Source organism: Euleptes europaea, chromosome 5, assembly GCF_029931775.1.
Source record: "Euleptes europaea isolate rEulEur1 chromosome 5, rEulEur1.hap1, whole genome shotgun sequence".
Classification (NCBI taxonomy): domain Eukaryota; kingdom Metazoa; phylum Chordata; class Lepidosauria; order Squamata; family Sphaerodactylidae; genus Euleptes; species Euleptes europaea.
The window spans coordinates 90,861,838-90,879,380 of record NC_079316.1 but is presented as its reverse complement, the minus strand read 5'-3'; the positions used below and the strand labels follow the sequence as shown (position 1 = coordinate 90,879,380).

General features: G+C 44.7%; 1 protein-coding gene across 1 annotated transcript in view; it reads right to left on the bottom strand.

Moving 5' to 3' along the window:
- Positions 1 to 393: 393 nt before the first annotated feature.
- SLC29A3 (solute carrier family 29 member 3) overlaps positions 394 to 17,543 on the bottom strand; it is a 47,621-nt gene continuing 30,471 nt past the window's right edge. Inside the window, exons 5-7 of the mRNA XM_056850510.1 lie at positions 12,807 to 13,033; positions 5,006 to 5,168; positions 394 to 1,065 (exon numbers count right to left, since the gene is read on the bottom strand). Of these exons, the coding sequence (XP_056706488.1) occupies positions 405 to 1,065; positions 5,006 to 5,168; positions 12,807 to 13,033 (1,051 nt within the window). The 3' untranslated portion in view covers positions 394 to 404. The remainder of the gene's footprint in view (positions 1,066 to 5,005; positions 5,169 to 12,806; positions 13,034 to 17,543) is intronic.

Genomic DNA, 17,543 nt, shown 5'->3' with positions numbered 1-17,543 from the left:
TAAGTACATGCCATGTGAAGAAGTACTTTCTTCTATCTGTCCTGAATTTCCTGCCCATCAACTTCATTGTGTGCCCCTAAATTGTGAGAGGGAGAAAACCGTCCTTTCATCCTTTATCTCACACATAATTTTTTAAATTTCTATCCTGGCCTGCCATTTCTCACCTTTTCCCCAAAATGAAAAGCCTCAAGCTCTTCAGCCTTTCTTCACAGGGAAGATGCTGCTCCCCCTTGATCACTTGGTCACCAATTTCTGACCCTTTTGCAGTTCTACAATTCTTTTTGAGATGGGGTGAACAGAACTGTATACAGTGAAAACATCTGCTTTCTGCGCAGGTGAGCTCCCCTTTTTGAAAATATCCTATTACTGGCTGAGCTCAGAGAATAGACTTGCACTCGTCTCTTCTAGATGAAATGGACCACGAGAACGGAGAAGGCGGCGCCCATAGCCAGCCCCAACTGCATGAACACCATCATCAGCACCCCTGCTGACTCTGACAGTTCTTTAGGTGTGACCTTGGGGCCGTAGATGATGGACAATGTACTCAAGTAGCCATTGCTGAATCCCAGGAATACCGTGAAGACCACTGGGTAGACATCCTGGGCAAAGAGCACCTTTGTGATGTACATCCGAGGCTGATAGTTGCAAAGCATGAAGACTGGCACCAAAAAAGTTCTCAGCAAAACCATTGTGGGCAGCAGCTTGCTCTTGGGTCCAGGGACTTGGATCCAGGCCGTGATTTGTCTCCCGCACCAGTCAGCAAAGTTGTACAGAAGAAAGCTAGTTAGGGGTGTGAAGTACTTATCTGTCCACAAGCTGCCCGAGTCCTCAGCGACAGACTCTATGCCGGAGGAGACAGCAGGGAAAATGATGATAGAGATGAAATAGACATAGAAGACACAGAAGCCCAGCATGCCAGTCTTTTGTAGGATGGCCCACAAGGGTGGCATGCTTCCTGCACCGTTTGTCCTTGGTGTCATTCTTCTGGTGTTACCAGGTGTTGAATCATCTTCCTTCAAACTATCACCAGTCTGTGTGCTGTCTTTGTGGCATTTTATATAAAACCTGAAAGAAGGCAGGACAAAAGAAAAACACATACATAGATGATGAGGAGGTCCAACGAGCAAAACTTAAGAAAGAAGAAGAGTTGGTTCTCATATGCCGACTTTCTCTACCACTTAAGGAAGAATCAAACTGGCTTACAATCACCTTCCCTTCCCCACAACAGACACCCTGTGAGGTAGGTGGGACTGAGAGAGCTCTAAGAGAACTGGGACTAGCCCAAGACTTCATGTGTAGGAGTGGGGAAACCAACCCGGTTCACCAGATTAGTGTCCACCACTCATGTGGAGGAGTGGGCAATCAAACCCAGTTCTCCAGATCGGAGTCCACCTCTATAATTGCTAGGATTGAAATTAAAACCAGTTGGCTCCACAATGTTGTCTCATTAGAAGTCAACAGCTAGCAACAGTCCCTGGCTCAGTGGTAAAACATATAGTTTACATACATATCACCCCCAAGTTCAATCCAGCCACCAGTTAAAAGATTCTCTGAGTAGTAGCCATAGGACAGTCAATAGGACCCAAGTAGAACACTAGTAATCATAGGAATCTGGGCTAGAGAGACTAATGGTCTAACTCCAAATACAGCAACTTTATATGTAATCTATCTATGCATCATGCTTCAGAAATGTACATTAGGAAAGCACAAACAGCCCATTCATAGAAATAAAAAAATCATCTCTGAGATATTTTGGAGGAGAAAAGTGGCTTTCGGAGGGAAGGAGTGGGCACAAGTATACTTACCTGAATTCCTTCCCACAGTGTTCAAATACACAAGTTGATCCTTGACTACAGGAAAAGGTGACAGGGAAAACCTACGTATACTGCAACGTAACAGAGTGGCCTTGTGAGAAAGGCAAGTGTGACGGGTGAACCTGGCTCAAGTTAGCAAGTAGCTTCCTGCATTGGGGGAACCATCAACAGAAGCAAATGAAAACTTTATTTCTGAGAAACCAGAAAGAGATGCTTAAAGATGGAAAGAGATGGAAATAATACATTGACAAGACTCACTGGAAAAGACAATAATGCTAGGAAAAACTGAAGGCAGTAAGGAAAGGGGAAGACCCACCAAGTGTCTGACTCAGTAAAGGAAGCCACGGCCTTTGGTTCACAGGACCTGAGCAAGGCTGATACGAAGTTTTGGAGATCATTAATTCATAGAGTTGCATAAGTCTGAAGTGACTTGATGACACACAATAGACACAGAAAAGCAAGTTCTGAAAAGCAAATAACTGTGTTTTTAAAGAAGGGATTATACTTCAGGTGGGGCTGTGGCTCAGTGGTAGAGCATCTGCTTGGCATGCAGAAGGTCCCAGGTTCAACCCCTGGTATCTCCATTTAAAGGGGCTAGGCAAGTAGCTGATGCTCCTCCTGAGACCCTGGAGAGCCACTGCAGGTCTGAGTAGACACTACTGACTTTGATGGACCAAGGGTCTGATTCAGTATAAGGCAGCTTCACGTGTGTTCATCTGTGTACTTTGCTCGTGCTCTAAGAATGCTCTTCTTACTTCAGCTATGGATTCCACCTGTTTAATCTAGTCAATCAAGTCATAAACTCATTTTACTCATCCATAATCCATATAGTTGCATCTCCTAATTTAAATGACAGGATGCTGCATTCAGACACCTGCTTCGGACACTTACAAAGGCTGGCATAAGTTACCTGGAGGGGCAGCCAGCGGATGTGCTCCCGTCCCCTCTGCCATGCTCCTAAAATAATGTGAGCCCCCTCCTCATGGAGGCTTGGGGATGGACCGTTTCACTATCTGCCCCCCTTTATGGAGGAGAGAAGAGTTGCACAGTCTGGGCCTCTGCATGGAGTACCCACTGCTTACCTGCTCCTTGACCTCACCACTTGAAGTGGCAGCCCAGAAAGCATTTAAGCCAGGTGCTGAGCCTACTTGCTGTGTCATATTCTTTTAAAAATCAAAGTATTTATCTGAAAATACTGATGTCAGTTTGACAGGTAAATATATTCAAAGCACGCAACTTTCAACACTAATAAAGTGGATAATTTGATATGTTGAAACAAAGCCCAATCTTGTAAAAATGTAAGATGTTCAGAAAAGGGCAACAAAAATCATAACTCCTAATGTTACTCTATTACTTTAAAAACAGACTGTTAAATGCTTTGTATATAATCTAATATTCAGGAATTTGTCATGTGCCAAGCTCTCATATTAAATTAAAATAGCTAATAACTTTTAATCAACTTCCTGAACAGAGGAAGCAGCTGAACTTCATATCATATGACAAAAATGCTTACACACAGAGACAGATTTTCTATAGTACAGGGCCAGATTGTATTTAGATAGTTTATTTGATCATCTCAATTTCATAGATGTCTTGTAGGGATGGTCTGCACAATGCAACTTCCCTAAATTGATCTCCACATAAGAACACTGTATTGTGTGAATGATTACTTTAAAAGCTGCCTCCCTACCAGCTGAAGTTATGCACTTTTATATTTCCTACATTTCAGTGGATCGATGAAGTTTTTAAAAGAGTTTAAAGTAGGACAGGGTTATGCTTTCAAAGCATACTATTATTTGTTTTCAACAATTCTTTGCAAATAGCAATATGATTTATGTGGCAATATTTTGACACTACTTGTCGCTGGCTGGATTCATTGTTGCACCAGAAAAAGCCAGCTGTCAGATTAATATTTTGATGCACCAGAACAGACCAAAATAGCTGCCTTGTTTGTCTGCAGCAGTCAACAGCGCTTGAAGCACATTGCTCAGTGTGGTCTGAGCTTTCACACGCGCACGTCTTTTCCAGCAATGTACCAGATGATGGTGCATAAATGGTTATTCCCTATTAGCATTCATACCACACTGCTGAGTGCTTCAAGCGCTTCACCTGCATTATCTCAGTCATCCTTGCAAAATGCTATGAAGTAGGTCAGCAGCAGCATCCCCATATTGGAGATTTGGGGCGTGGGAGGGCTGACCAGCTCACCAAGGCTGTCTGGTGGGTTCATGGTTGATGAGGGATTTGAATCGGGGACTTCCCAGCTCATCCTCTTCAGCAGCTACACTGTGAGGCAGCTGAACATTCGGTCTTGCCTTTGTACCAACTGGCAGAGGCTCAGAGCAAGAAACAGGCAAGAGCAGTCCTGAGGAGACCAAACGAGGCTCAAACCAGCCCTCACTGTAACCAGCTTGTGCTGTACAAGACTGTCTCGCCAAGAACAATGACCTTCGCCGTTGCTATCCAGAAATCCTTAGATAGCAGGTCAGAAGCTCATTATTTTCAATTTGACCTACAGCTGGGAAGTCACTTAAGCAAGAGCTATGAGGCATGTCGGCCTAAAGACAAAGCTGCAATAAAACAAGAAGAAGGAGGAGGAGAAGAAGGAGGAGAAGAAGAGGAGGAGGAGGAGGTTTTTATATGGCAACTTTTTCTACCACTTAAGGGAGAATCAAACCGGCTTACAATCATCTTCCCTTACCACAACAAACACCCTGTGAGGTAGGTGGGGCTGAGAGAGTGTGACTAGCCCAAGGCTACCCAGCTGGCTTCATGTGTAGGAGGGGGGGGAACAAATCCAATTCACCAGATTAGTGTCCGCTGCTTATGTGGAGGACAGAGGACTCAAACCTGGTTCTCCAGATCAGAGTCCACTGCTCCAAATCACCGCTCTTAACCACTACACCACACTGGCTCTGGCTTTTCAGAGGGGGGTGGTAGAAAATCAGTGAAAGCCACTGTATACCTAACAGTTTCCACCTGGGGCTTTGCTCAAATCAAAACGTTTGGCCTAGAAGAGTCAGTTAACAGCAGAATATGGGCTGCACTGTGAAACATCTTCTCAGTATAGCAGGAGAGTTCTTCCTTGGAAACGCAGGCTATCGGCATCTGTAGCAAGCGAGGCTAAATTTGGATCGCTAAATTGTCAAGACCCACGCTGAGACTTGACCTGGTGGTCCAGTGGGATTTACCTGGAATATTCTAACTTGGGCAGGATTAGGTACATCCCAATACACAGAACAATGAAGACATCCACCATCAAGAAGTAGGCCAGAGCACTGTCTGTAACATCAGACGCTGACGCCAGATCCACCACGGATGCCACGGCACTCACCGTTCCTCCCATGGCCTGACCTACATGAGAATGAAAAGAAAGGGGGGGTGAGGAGCAGGTCAAGAGAGCTGTGGAAGAACCCCCAGCCTACCGCGCGTCTACCAATGCACACATTTTGTGGAAGTGGCTGCTTTAAAACCAAGCCAGGCAAGCTGGAATTGAAACAGCCAGAACCATAAAAAGGGGGGTGGGGAGAAAAAGAGCAGACTGAGATCTCAGGCTGACCTTTCAGCTGTGGCTGCACTGAGAGGTTCCGGGCTGGTTCTTCTCATAGCCGATTAATTTTGTGTTAAAAATATTGTCGAAGGCTTTCACGGTCAGAGTTCATTGGTTCTTGTAGGTTATCCGGGCTGTGTGACCGTGGTCTTGGTATTTTCTTTCCTGACGTTTCGCCAGCAGCTGTGGCAGGCATCTTCAGAGGAGTAACACTGAAGGACAGTGTATCTCAGTGTCAAGTGTGTAGGAAGAGTAATATATAGTCAGAAAGGGGTTGGGTTTGAGCTGAATCATTGTCCTGCAAAAAGTATCAAAGGTAATGTGCTAATCATTGTCCTGTAAGTATCAAGATAATGTGCTAATGAGGGTGTGGTATGTTAATATGTTAATTATTCCTCTTTTCTGTCGGGGGTGGTGGTTGGAGTTTTTGCGTAAGTAGCGATCTGTGTGAGTTGGTTTCTGGTAGACCTTGTGACCTAACTGAAAGTTTGTTTTACCCCGACAGAAAAGAGGAATAATCAAAACATTAATGGACCATGCAAGACGGATCTGTAAACCACAGTTTCTCAAGGAAGAAATTAATCATCTAAATCACACACTGCTAGCAAACGGCTATTCCAGAAATGAAATCAGAAGGGCCATTAAACCAAACAAAAATCAGAAAACTCAGGAAAAACAGTCTCCCATAGGAAAGGTATTCTTGCCATTTATTAAAGGAGTCACTGATAGGATGGAGAAACTTTTGAAAAAACATAACCTACAAACAGTGTTTAAACCCACCAAGAAAATACAACAGATGCTACGATCAGCAAAAGACAAAAGAGACCCCCTCACCTCTACAGGAGTATATTGTATACCTTGCAGTTGTGGACAAGATTACATCGGGACCACAAAACGCAGCATACAAACAAGGATAAAAGAACATGAAAGATACTGCAGACTTGGCCAACCTGAGAAATCAGCAATGGATGAACATGGATTGACACAAACAGGACACAGGGTCTTATTCCAAGACACTGAAAGACTGGACAATTCTACCAACTATGTTGTCAGATTGCACAGAGAAGCCATTGAAATTCATAAACATCAGCACAACTTTAACAGAAAAGGAGAGAGTTTAAGAATGAATAAGGCTTGGCTTCCTGTCCTGAAAACCTCCAGACTAACAAAGAGTGCAGTCCACAATAGCCATGCAGATTAGCTTTGGATTTCACACGTTAACAGATCACTTCAGGATACAATGGTTCCATATTAACATACCACACCCTCATTAGCACATTATCTTGATACTTAAGGACAATGATTAGCACATTACCTTTGATACTTTCTGCAGGAGAATGATTCAGCTCAAACCCAACCCCTTTCTGACTATATATTACTCTTCCTACACACTTGACACTGAGAGACACTGTCCTTCAGTGTGACTCCTCTGAAGATGCCTGCCACAGCTGCTGGCGAAACGTCAGGAAAGAAAATACCAAGACCACGGTCACACAGCCCGGATAACCTACAAGAACCAATTTTGTGTTACTTTCTCTTGCCCTGCTCATTACCTTACCTCTCTCCTGAGAGCCAGCGTGGCGTAGTGGTTCTTAATATTTATTAATACAGTCAAATCAGACCAGTAAAATTTTTTTTTACAGCAATAAATCTCAGCAGAAACAATATGAAAGCGACTTTAAAAATATGGGACACATATATATACATTTTAAGAACTCTTTACATAAAAAACTAGGTGGAATGAGAAAAGGGCACAATAGGTGCAGATAACATCATTTAAGCAGATATTTACGAAGCTTCATAATAACAGCACAATATTTGGCAACCTTGATTGTGACCTGAGGATTCTCACAGCTGAACAGTTTCCTAACTCTATCCACTGAATCCCGGCCAGGATATTTTGCCAGCAACGGGGAGATCATTTCATCACAAACATTTTCATAATGAGAGCAAAATAATAGAATGTGTTCCATAGTATCAACTTGCCCAGTGCCACACAAGCAAAGCTGAGCATCTGACCAGTGAAAACTCTCTCCTATGTCTAATTGCTTCAAGGGAAAACAAATATGTGGTGTAGTGGTTAAGAGCGGTGGTTTATAATCTGGAGAACTGGATTTGTTTCCCCATTCCTACACATGAAGCCAGCTGGGTTACCTTGGGCTAGTCACACTCTCTCAGCCCCACCCACCTCACAGGGTATCTGTTGTGGGGAGGGGAAGGGAAGGTGATTGTAAGCCGGTTTGATTCTTCCTTAAGTTGTAGAGAAAGTCGGCATATAAAAAACCAACTCTTCTTTTTTCTTTCCCCTGTGTATGCTCATATGGCATCCTTTGACAACCCGTAGTTATGTTTGGGGGCAGGCAGGGTTAGTTGTTCTTATCAACACTGCTACTCCATCCCAAATCAGAAATGTGCAGATTTTCTGTAATTGAACCATTTATATAAGTAGTATTTATGAGCAAGAGAGCAGCCCTGTACCCAGTGACATGACCCTTAAGGCAACATGTGTCGAATGGGGAGCAGCATCACGCACTCTTGCCTCCAGGTGTTGATTTAAAACATTTGGATGCTACCTTTCTCCTAGATGGCTTACACATGGCAACACCAAATTGCAATAAAAATAAAATAGGCCAACGACTATACCATCATAAGAAACAAACCAAAGGAAAAAACTCCAACTACTTTATTACCCCTACAAAAGGCTCTAGGAAATGAAACACCTTTACGTTGCCTGCAAAAAGCACGGAGTGAGACTGCCCTCCACACCTCTTTAGGAAAACCCTTCCACCACACGGGCCCTGCAAAGATGAGCCAAGATTATTTGAGGGAGGGTCCAGAAAGGAGATCACCTGGGAAGTGCAAGTGGCGCACAGCAGCATATCAGGAAGATGCAGTCCAACAGACTTGAGACTCCCTAGCCATGAAGGGCTTTAAAGGCCAAAACAGCACCTGAAAGTGGGCCTGGAAGCAAATAGGAGGTAATCATAGGAGATGATGAGGCACAGGCACTGTATGTTCTGAGCAGCACTAATTTCCCAGGTGGGAGGCCGGTTATAGAAGGCCATTTCTCAGCTGAGAGACGAAGCTTACATCCTGAAACCCCACCCGAGCGTTCCCCATTGCAAGCCCCTGGGACGCGCCAGATTTCCCCCAGGTGGTTTGTAAGGAGTAAATCTCTCCGTTGCAAGCCCCCAGGACACAACGGGGAGATGTTTTCCTTCCACCTCTGGAGAAATTTCCTGGGCTGGAGTCAGATTGCCACCTCTCCGGCCAGAGGTTTTCTGACCCTGTCCCCCCTATAGTTACGTGGGCCATAATGTAGCCAGGCACTGTTGCAAGGTGGAGCAGTCATGAGGCTGCACAGTTAGCTCCTGTTGAGATCCATTATGGATTACAATGTCTCAGTTCTGTGCCCTGGTTACAAACGTTTTAAAGAGCAAATGGGCTAGAATCGGTCCTTATTGGCCCCAGCAAATCAGCTGCTGTTACCTGCCCAGCAGAAACGCATTGCATCCTATTACTCAGGAAATAATGAAAGAAGGAGGAGGAGAAGTTGGTTTTTATATGCCGGCTTTCTCTACCACTTAAGGGAGAATTAAACTAGCTTACAATCTCCTTCTCTTCCCCTCCCCGCAACAGACACCCTGTGAGGTAGGTGGGGCTGAGAGAGTGTGACTAGCCCAAGGTCACCCAGCTGTTTTGTGTTTAGGAGTGGGGAAAGAAATCCAGTTCACCAGATTAGCCTACGCCGCTCATGTGGAGGAGTGGGGAAGCAAACCCGATTCTCCAGATGACTTCACTGCTCCAAACCTCCACTCTTAACCTCTACGTTACGCTGGCTCCTAGAAACCAGAAAAGAGCTGTTCTTCTCGCACTTAGTACAGACTCCAGCAGATCCAAGGGAATATCATGATGGACTGTGTCAAAAGCTGCTAATCAGCTCTAACAAGATTAATAAAGTTGTTTAGCCCTTATCTATATGCAAAAAGCAAAGGACTTTTGTTAGCACGCCAGGTCTGAAGGCTGAAGCAGATCAAGGGCAGATTCAGATCTGCCTGCAGTTGTTCTGCTACCACCTGATCAAGCAGCTTATTAAAAAAAAACACAACCTTGGATGCCGGCCTGTAATTTCCTACATTCCCCTTATCCAAAGATGACTTCTTAAGCTGTTAAGGAAGTATCCTTTGAAGCAGGGACATATTAACAGTCTTGGCCTTGTCTTTTCATGGCACGATTTAACTAGCTGTGATCAGCCAAGGTCTGATTTACAGGAGGAGGCCTTCAAACCCCAAGCCCTGTTAGCATCCCTCAGCGAGGCCAAACTGAAATTATCCATAGAGCTCTGACAAGCAGATGCAACTGATGCCTTCAGCATGGGATCTACCCTTAAAGTGGCCTACATGCATATTCATTACACAGCATGGGATCTACCCTTAAAGTGGCCTACATGCATATACATTCGCCTATGCAGTCAGGAACACTGCTTTTACCAGGGCTCCTGAGTGTGGGACCCTCGAAAAGCAGAATGCTATCCCAATGTTAGGAATGAAGCAGGTAGAGGGCACAATCCTGCTCCCCCGCTGAAGCATGTTTTCTTTTCTTTTTTTAATTAAGAATTTATTATTACATTAAAAAAACCACGAAATTCCCCCCAAAAACCCATACATCATTTCTAACAGTAAACCCATATTACAGAACCCTCATTTACCAGCGTCTTCTTCCAGGCACGACATGGCATGTTTTCTATATACGGCTGTAAAGTGGGGTGAGATGGGGTGATGTAGAGAATCAAATGGACAGAGAGGTTCCCCTGGGCATGGATGTTACTCTTAGTTTGGAGCTTATTCCTTCTAGAGAGGGGATGCTCAGCCACTTGGCAAACTGCTCTTGTGTATGGAACCCTTGAAAAGTAGAATGTTGGGCCAACATTAGGATGAAGTCGTCTGCCTGTAGGTAGAGCAAGTGAGCACAATCCTCCTGCCTTGCCAAAGCATGTTTTCGGTGTATGGCTATATCATGCATGATCAGTGGGATAGGATGGGGTGGAGAAGAGAACCGAATCCCTTGGGCATGGGTGTCACCATTCATTTGGAGCTTATTACTACTGGGGAGGGCCTCCACTGCAACATGGCAAGCTGGTTTTGAAATTCAGAGGGGCAAGGTGGGGGGATTCAACGGGAAGGGACAGTTTGGAAACCCCCTTCCCACCCCTCAAATTCTCTTCGGGGCTTCAGCATGCTAATCTCTCCTCTGCCACTCTCCACATTCGACACAAACGTATGAGTTCATTTTTGTAACTAGAACCCTGCGAGAATGCGGTTCATATAGATTTGTGGGCATACACTGCTTATTGAGATTTCTGAAGAAGGCACAAGAAGACTACCGGATCCCTGTTAAATAATTTCAGTGGCTCTTCAAATTATTCCACTGATTCTTTGGTATCATTTACATGGATGTGGATATGACCACTCCAGTGAGGCTCTTTGGGCATTTCAGGATGGTTACTACTTGGAGGACTTTATTTGGTGGCTATATTGGGTGTTACAGACTTTGTATACGTTTTGATGTGGTCTACACACTATACGTCCATAGGTTATACTGTAATCTTGTACCCCCTTCTTTGGTTATTATTTTGGGAAATACCGGTATATGCTTCATTTTTTAACATGTATTTTTTGTGGCCATTGCTGCTGTGATTTTGTATTACTCTCCACATTCATGCACCGCAATGCATGAATGTCCTCATCGGGCTGGTTGTTTGGAGAATGCTGGGGGTGATTTTCTTTTAGTTGATTTTCTGTGTCTTCTGCATACCTTGGGAGTCCCATGAGTATGCAGAGGTCTTGCCTTGTCTGTGGGCAGCCTTGCTAGGTAGCTTTTAATTTCCTATGATTCCCAAAATAATATGAAGGCAGTTATACAAGCTGCCTTTTGAAAAACCAACATACATCTCTCTTGTGGCAGTACGTGGTCTCTGCAGGGGTTTTGTGCAGCCTTCAGACTGTCAGAATCTTGAGAATACCAACAGTTTACATGTTTCAATAATGAGGACTTCACATGATTTAAAAAAACAAACAAACAGAAATGTTGTCAAGAGACTTTCATTTACCACACTAAGAAGTACCCTGGGTTAAAGGTAAAGGTCTCCTGTGCAAGCACCAGGTCATTCCTGACCCATGGGGTGACGTCACATCTTGACGTTTCCAAGGCAGACTTTGTTTGCGGGGTGGTTTGCCAGTGCCTTCCCCAGTCATCTTCCCTTTACCCCCAGCAAGCTGGGTACTCATTTTACCAACCTCGGAAGGATAGAAGGCTGAGTCAACCTTGAGCGGGCTACCTGAAACCAACTTCCGTCAGGATCGAACTCAGGTCGTGAGCAGAGCTTGGACTGCAGTACTGCAGCTTACCACTCTGCGCCACAGGGCTCTGGATTGCAATCAGCTTAAACTTAACAGCTACTGTGGAGAATGGTACAAAATGCACAGCCCTGGGAAATGGGCTCTGCAGCTGTCCTGTGAGTAATGGCTTCTGCTTTTCTTTCCCAGTCACTGTTTCCACAGAACCCTTTCATGGCTGTCATATGCAAGGGTTTCCAAATATATGAACTCTGACTCCACACTAAAAATAAATAAAGCTATGATCCAGCATTCTGCAAGTGCTTCTAACAGGGGCTGGGGGGGAAATTAAAACATTTTAGTCATTCACAGTTTCAGTTGTCTCTCAGATCTGATTCTGGATTGCCTGTGCTTTGTGTATTTTTATATACCGCCCTCATCCATTGGCTGAACAGTCACCAGAATGGGCCTAACTGCAATCGCAGAAAAGAATCTTTGAAATGTTTGTATTGATTTTCACGTCTATTCCTCCCCCTCCTTCCTTCTCGCTTAAAGTATATTTCCAGTGTTATCAACGTCTCCAAAACCTCGAGGGGCCTCATCATTCATAACTGCAAACTTGGAACTCATCAGTTATGGAAATTAATGTTAATGCTGAATATAAAATGAGACAATGCAAAGTTTCATTTTTTTCCTAAGATATAAATAAACATGGAGCTGAATGCAGATGTTTTCCTTTTAATATTGAAAAAAAGTTAATGCTGGATCTTCAGTAGAGGAACCACAGGACTAAACTTCTGGGAGATCAGAACATGAAATAAAAACCAAGAAAAGGGGAAATCTACTGAAATTGCAAAATCAGCTCACATAAGCTTCTGAGTTTCCTTCAGAACTTCCCTTTGAGAGCACTCTTTGGTTCTTTTTTTTATTTTTTAAAGTCAGCTTGCAGTGCACTTCATTCCAAGGGAATTAATTGTCACGAGGTTTTGGCTGCAGCTACTCAGAAGTCCAAAGACAGCATGTGTGTTTGTGTCCACAAATCCAGTTACAGGAGTCAGCAATTGGCAAAGCCCCCTTTCCTGAGCAGACATCATCGGGAGAGCTTACCTGAAATCACTGCTTGGGAATTCCGCATGGGGAAACACCCCGTGAGGCCAAAGACACTGCTGTTGAAGACTGTGGTGGCACTGCTGATGATGGCGACGCAGGTCAAGGTGACTATGAAAAATGCACGCGTCCAAGAAGAGGTGTCCACTTTCACCAGCACTGTGATCACCATGAAGACAGCCAGCGTGACAACCAAGGAGGACAGAATGCGCACATGAACGGAGACCCTGGAGAGGAAAAGCAGTGGTGGTAGGGTGGTCAACCTCCAGGTAATAGCAGGAGATCTCCTGCTATTACAACTAATCTCCAGCCAATAGAGATCAGTTCACCTGAAGAAAAGGGCCGCCTTTGGCAATTGGTCTCGATGGCCTTGAAGTCCCTCCCCTCCCTAAACCCTGCCCTCCTCAAGCTTTGCCCCAAAAACCTCCCGCTGGTTGTGAAGAGGGACCTGGCAACCCTAAGTGGTGGGCAGGCAGCTTTTGAACAAGAGTCTCCTGCTCTTTTCCAACTCCTTGTAACTTGACTGTGATGGTGTGCTACTGGTTTTTGGCAGGGGGAGTCCTACTACACAAAAGTACGCAGACAGAGAGTGAGTAGGTGCAGGGAGGGGGAACAGAAGGACAAGAAGGGAGTTTGTACAGCATTGCAAACGGCACAGAACAGAGAAACAGACACTGTTACCGCACTAGGTATTCCCAGTGATGTATCAAGAGTTTGGAAATGTTATAAAAAACATCGCTTTAAAAGGGTTTTCGGATGGCTGTTACCGCACTTGTATTCCCAGCGATGTATTAAAAGTTTGAAAATGTTATAAAAATACTGTTCGCACTTTCTATGTATTCCCAGCGATGTATTAAGAGTTTGAAAACATAAAGAATTCTGTTTGCACTTTGTTTGGCCCCTTTAGCTGTGAAGACGTCTTCCAACCATTTATAAGCCGTGGTCTCCAAAAACCCTTTTAAAGCGATGTTTTTAATAACATTTTCAAACTCTTAATACATCGCTGGAAATACAAAGTGCGGTAACCCCGATGCCAAGGCTAAAAAATGGTTGGAAGACGTCTTCACAGCTAAAGGGGCCAAACAAAGTACGAACAGTATCTTTTATAACATTTTCAAACTCTTGATACATCGCTGGGAATACCTAGTGTAGTAACAGTCAGAGTCTCATTCCTGCCAACACACAATCAAATGCAAACTGCATTACTTCTTCTTCAGCCAGGTACTCAACCTAAGTGGATGAATTCTTATACGGCAATCTAAGCCACAAATGTAACAGGCAGTAAAACACATTTAAAAGAAAGGCTGACCTCACAAAGCATTGGGGGGCAGAGGAGTCCCCTTGTATCCAAAATTTAACAAGAAAATGGTGCAATCTGCACAATTTTTCAGCCCTGTAGTGGCCCCTGTAGGGTTGCCAACCTCTAGGTGGTGGCTGGAGATCTCCTGCTATTACAACTGATCTCCAGCTGACAGAGATCAGTTCCCCCCTGGAGAAAATGGCCGCTTTAGCAATTGGACTCTATGGCATTGAAGTCCCTCCCCTCCCCAAACCCCACCCTCCTCAGGCTCCGTCCCAAAAATCTCTCGCTGATTGTGCAGGGGGACCTAGCAACCCTAGATCCCTGAGGTACGCTGTTTGGCCTACCAGAGAAACCCACATGTACATTTGTGGGTTTCCCCAACAGGCCAAATACTTCCCCTCTCCCACCAACCCAGGATCATTCCAGATCAGAAAATTGGTGTGTGGGGATATGCTGAATGCGTGCACCAGAGTCCCAGTTCTAAGTGGGCACTGGAATTGATCAAGTCATGTGTGACTGTAACACTCAGGTTGCAGGGTGGGGACACCAGACCCAACCTTTGTCCCCTGTATGAAGCACTTTACACTAAACCTAGATAGTGCCTTATCAACTGAAAGTTTAAAAGGAATTCATCATCTTTGCACCATTAGAGAGACTGCCACTGGCCCCCTGTTTTGCTTTAACGGGGCCATTCATACATTATACAGAAGCCAAACCAGGTCTGACGCTACCTTGAAGGAGCTGTAGCCTCCTCTTGTGTGATGCAGGTGTTTGCAAGCAGATGTTTGTCACACCCACGCTACAGTTTGCAGGTACAAGTCTGAAGTGTACTCCTAAAAATGTAATGTGTGAAGTCACTAAGAAAGGGCCATGCTTCAGCTTCACCAAATGAAAACAGCTTTATTCCTGCCTGAAGCGTCCTGTAAAGCTGGCAAGCTGCTATGTTCCCCCACTCATTCATTGAGCCTCTTATAACTCTCCAGATCTCAGCCATGAGGACAAGGAACGTACAAGCAGCCGCACCCCCACAGCCAATTGAGCAGCGCTGGGGCCAAGCGTGGGCAGATGGGCAAGGGGCTCTCAACTGCTGGGACAGACTCCGGCTCTTTGCTTAATTTAACTAAGAAACATTTGATTAAAATGCATGAACCATTGTGTGAGCAGGAAATTCAACATTTTAACAATGAGTCAAAATTCTCTTGCTTTCACGTGGTTTCCCTGAGCTGAAAAGAGTGATTTACTTTGGCTGACTCCATTAGCTTCTATCTGCTGTAATTGCAAAAAAGAAAGAAAATGCAACACTTACCCCTCCCCTGCAAAAAAAAGCCTTGTTAAATTGTAAAATAAACCTAGTTAAATAGTTAAATTGTGGAACTCCCTGCCCCAGGATGTGGTGATGGCTGCCAACTTGGAAGGCTTCAAGAGGGGAACATGTTCATGGAGGAAAGGGCTATTCATGGCTACTAGTCAAAATGGATACTAGTCATGATGCATACCTATTCTCTCCAGGATCAGAGGAGCATGCCTATTATCTTAGGTGCTGTGGAACACAGGCAGGATGGTGCTGCTGCAGTCATCTTGTTTGGGGGCTTCCTAGAGGCACCCAGTTGGCTCCTGTGTGAACAGACTGCTGGACTTGATGGGCCTTGGTGTGATCCAGCATGGCTTTTCTTATGTTCTTGCTACTTCATTGTCCGTGAGCAACCTAGTGATGCCTGTTCTTCCTAACACAGGCTACGGATGTGGCACCCCTGGAGTATTCTCCGGGAACCGAAAGGAAGCCAGGCAGTTAGTACACAAGCTGCTATGAACCAATGCTTTAGGGAGCGAAGAACCACTTGGAAAAGACACAAGAGAAATCTGGGTGGGGGGCCTGGGGGAAAAGCCTTTTCTTTAAAAAAAGAAAAGATATCATGTGTACAGATTCAATCAGTGCTGCCTTGATCCAATCTCTCTATAAACCCAACCAAGCTGGAAATCCCCATTTCTAAAAGAAATCACAACAGCAACACACGGCCATAAGTCTGTTTGGGGAATACTGTGGGCTGGGGAAAAGCAATTGCATGCTTATCTTCACAAGATAATTAGCTGCCTGAACAGGAGAGCTGCTTATTATAGACACTGAAGACTTGATCAGCTCCCCTTAAGCACAGAGGGCAGGGAAGGAAGAAAATGACCAAGAACTAGTAGTGAAAAGGATGCTCTATTTCTCCTTCAGGCATAAGACCCTGGTTTAAACATCCCTTTGTGATGTATGTCCTCCTCTAACAGACCCCAGATGTGATATACTTCGTGCCGCGTTAACTGTGCAAGTTAGAAATGTTACCTGCCTGACTCAGGGACTCCTGACAAATGCAACCTCAACAGAATACTTTTAAAGGTACACAACAGGCAAACTATTAATTTTCTGGGCAAACAGGAATCCTAGTAACACTTTCCATTTTTGCACACTTAGCACACTAGTGCTGCCCAATTTCTTCTTCACACTCTTCTTAAAAATGTCACCTTCACCCGTGCAAACATGAAATCCATTCCAGAAGTATTGTAATATTTTAGCCATCACGGATGCCTTCAACAAGGGTGGAGCACAGAGTAGCCATAAGTTACCCTCTGGCGGCAAGCAAGCCATGGGGAACCGATTTGCGCAAGAGTTTCCATAAATGCAAGCCGGCCTCATGTGTATTTATGACACTGAAAACTTAGCATAATAAAACACTTATTGATTATGGATGTGCCACTCAGCAGAATCAACAATGTGCCCAAGATAAATGAATGCCAAGTTTAAAATGTAATGCATTAAGCACGTAATAGGTTTTGTGAAATGGATTTCCAACCTTTTGCCTCGTGTGCCTTTCCCCCTTTTCATGGTTAATTGAAAACAAAAACCATTATCTGTTCTAGGAATTCTTCAGTGATAACAACCTGGGTGATGGAGCCCATCAAAGCAGTGACTGAAAGCGCCATTTCAAGAAATAAGGGCCTCCACCGCTGGGACGTTCTGAGGAGCAAATCTTCCTCCACAGCAAGTAAAGGGTGCCCACACTTCAGCTCCCACTATGGCCATGGGATTTATCAGATGGCTGCCCACAGGTCCGCTTGCTAGAATGCGCACAGATATAAGATGGGAGGCATCAGCAGCCCCGGAAGGCCACAGGCACAGATTCTCAGAAACTATCATTCCCGCTCGGTGGGGAGTCAAGGAGCAGCATCCCTGGAGTCCTTTTGCAGAGATTTTCACCCAGTGGGTGGGAGGCAGTTCTCCTGGGCTGCTTTCTCCAGTTCTCCTGGCAGGAAAAGGACAAATATAAGGTGACCCTTCCCTCTGTAACCAGACAAAATCCTGGCTGTGGTTAAGAAGAAGAAGAAGAGTTGGTTTTTATATGCCGACTTTCTCTACCACTTAAGGGAGACTCAAACCGGCTTACAATCACCTT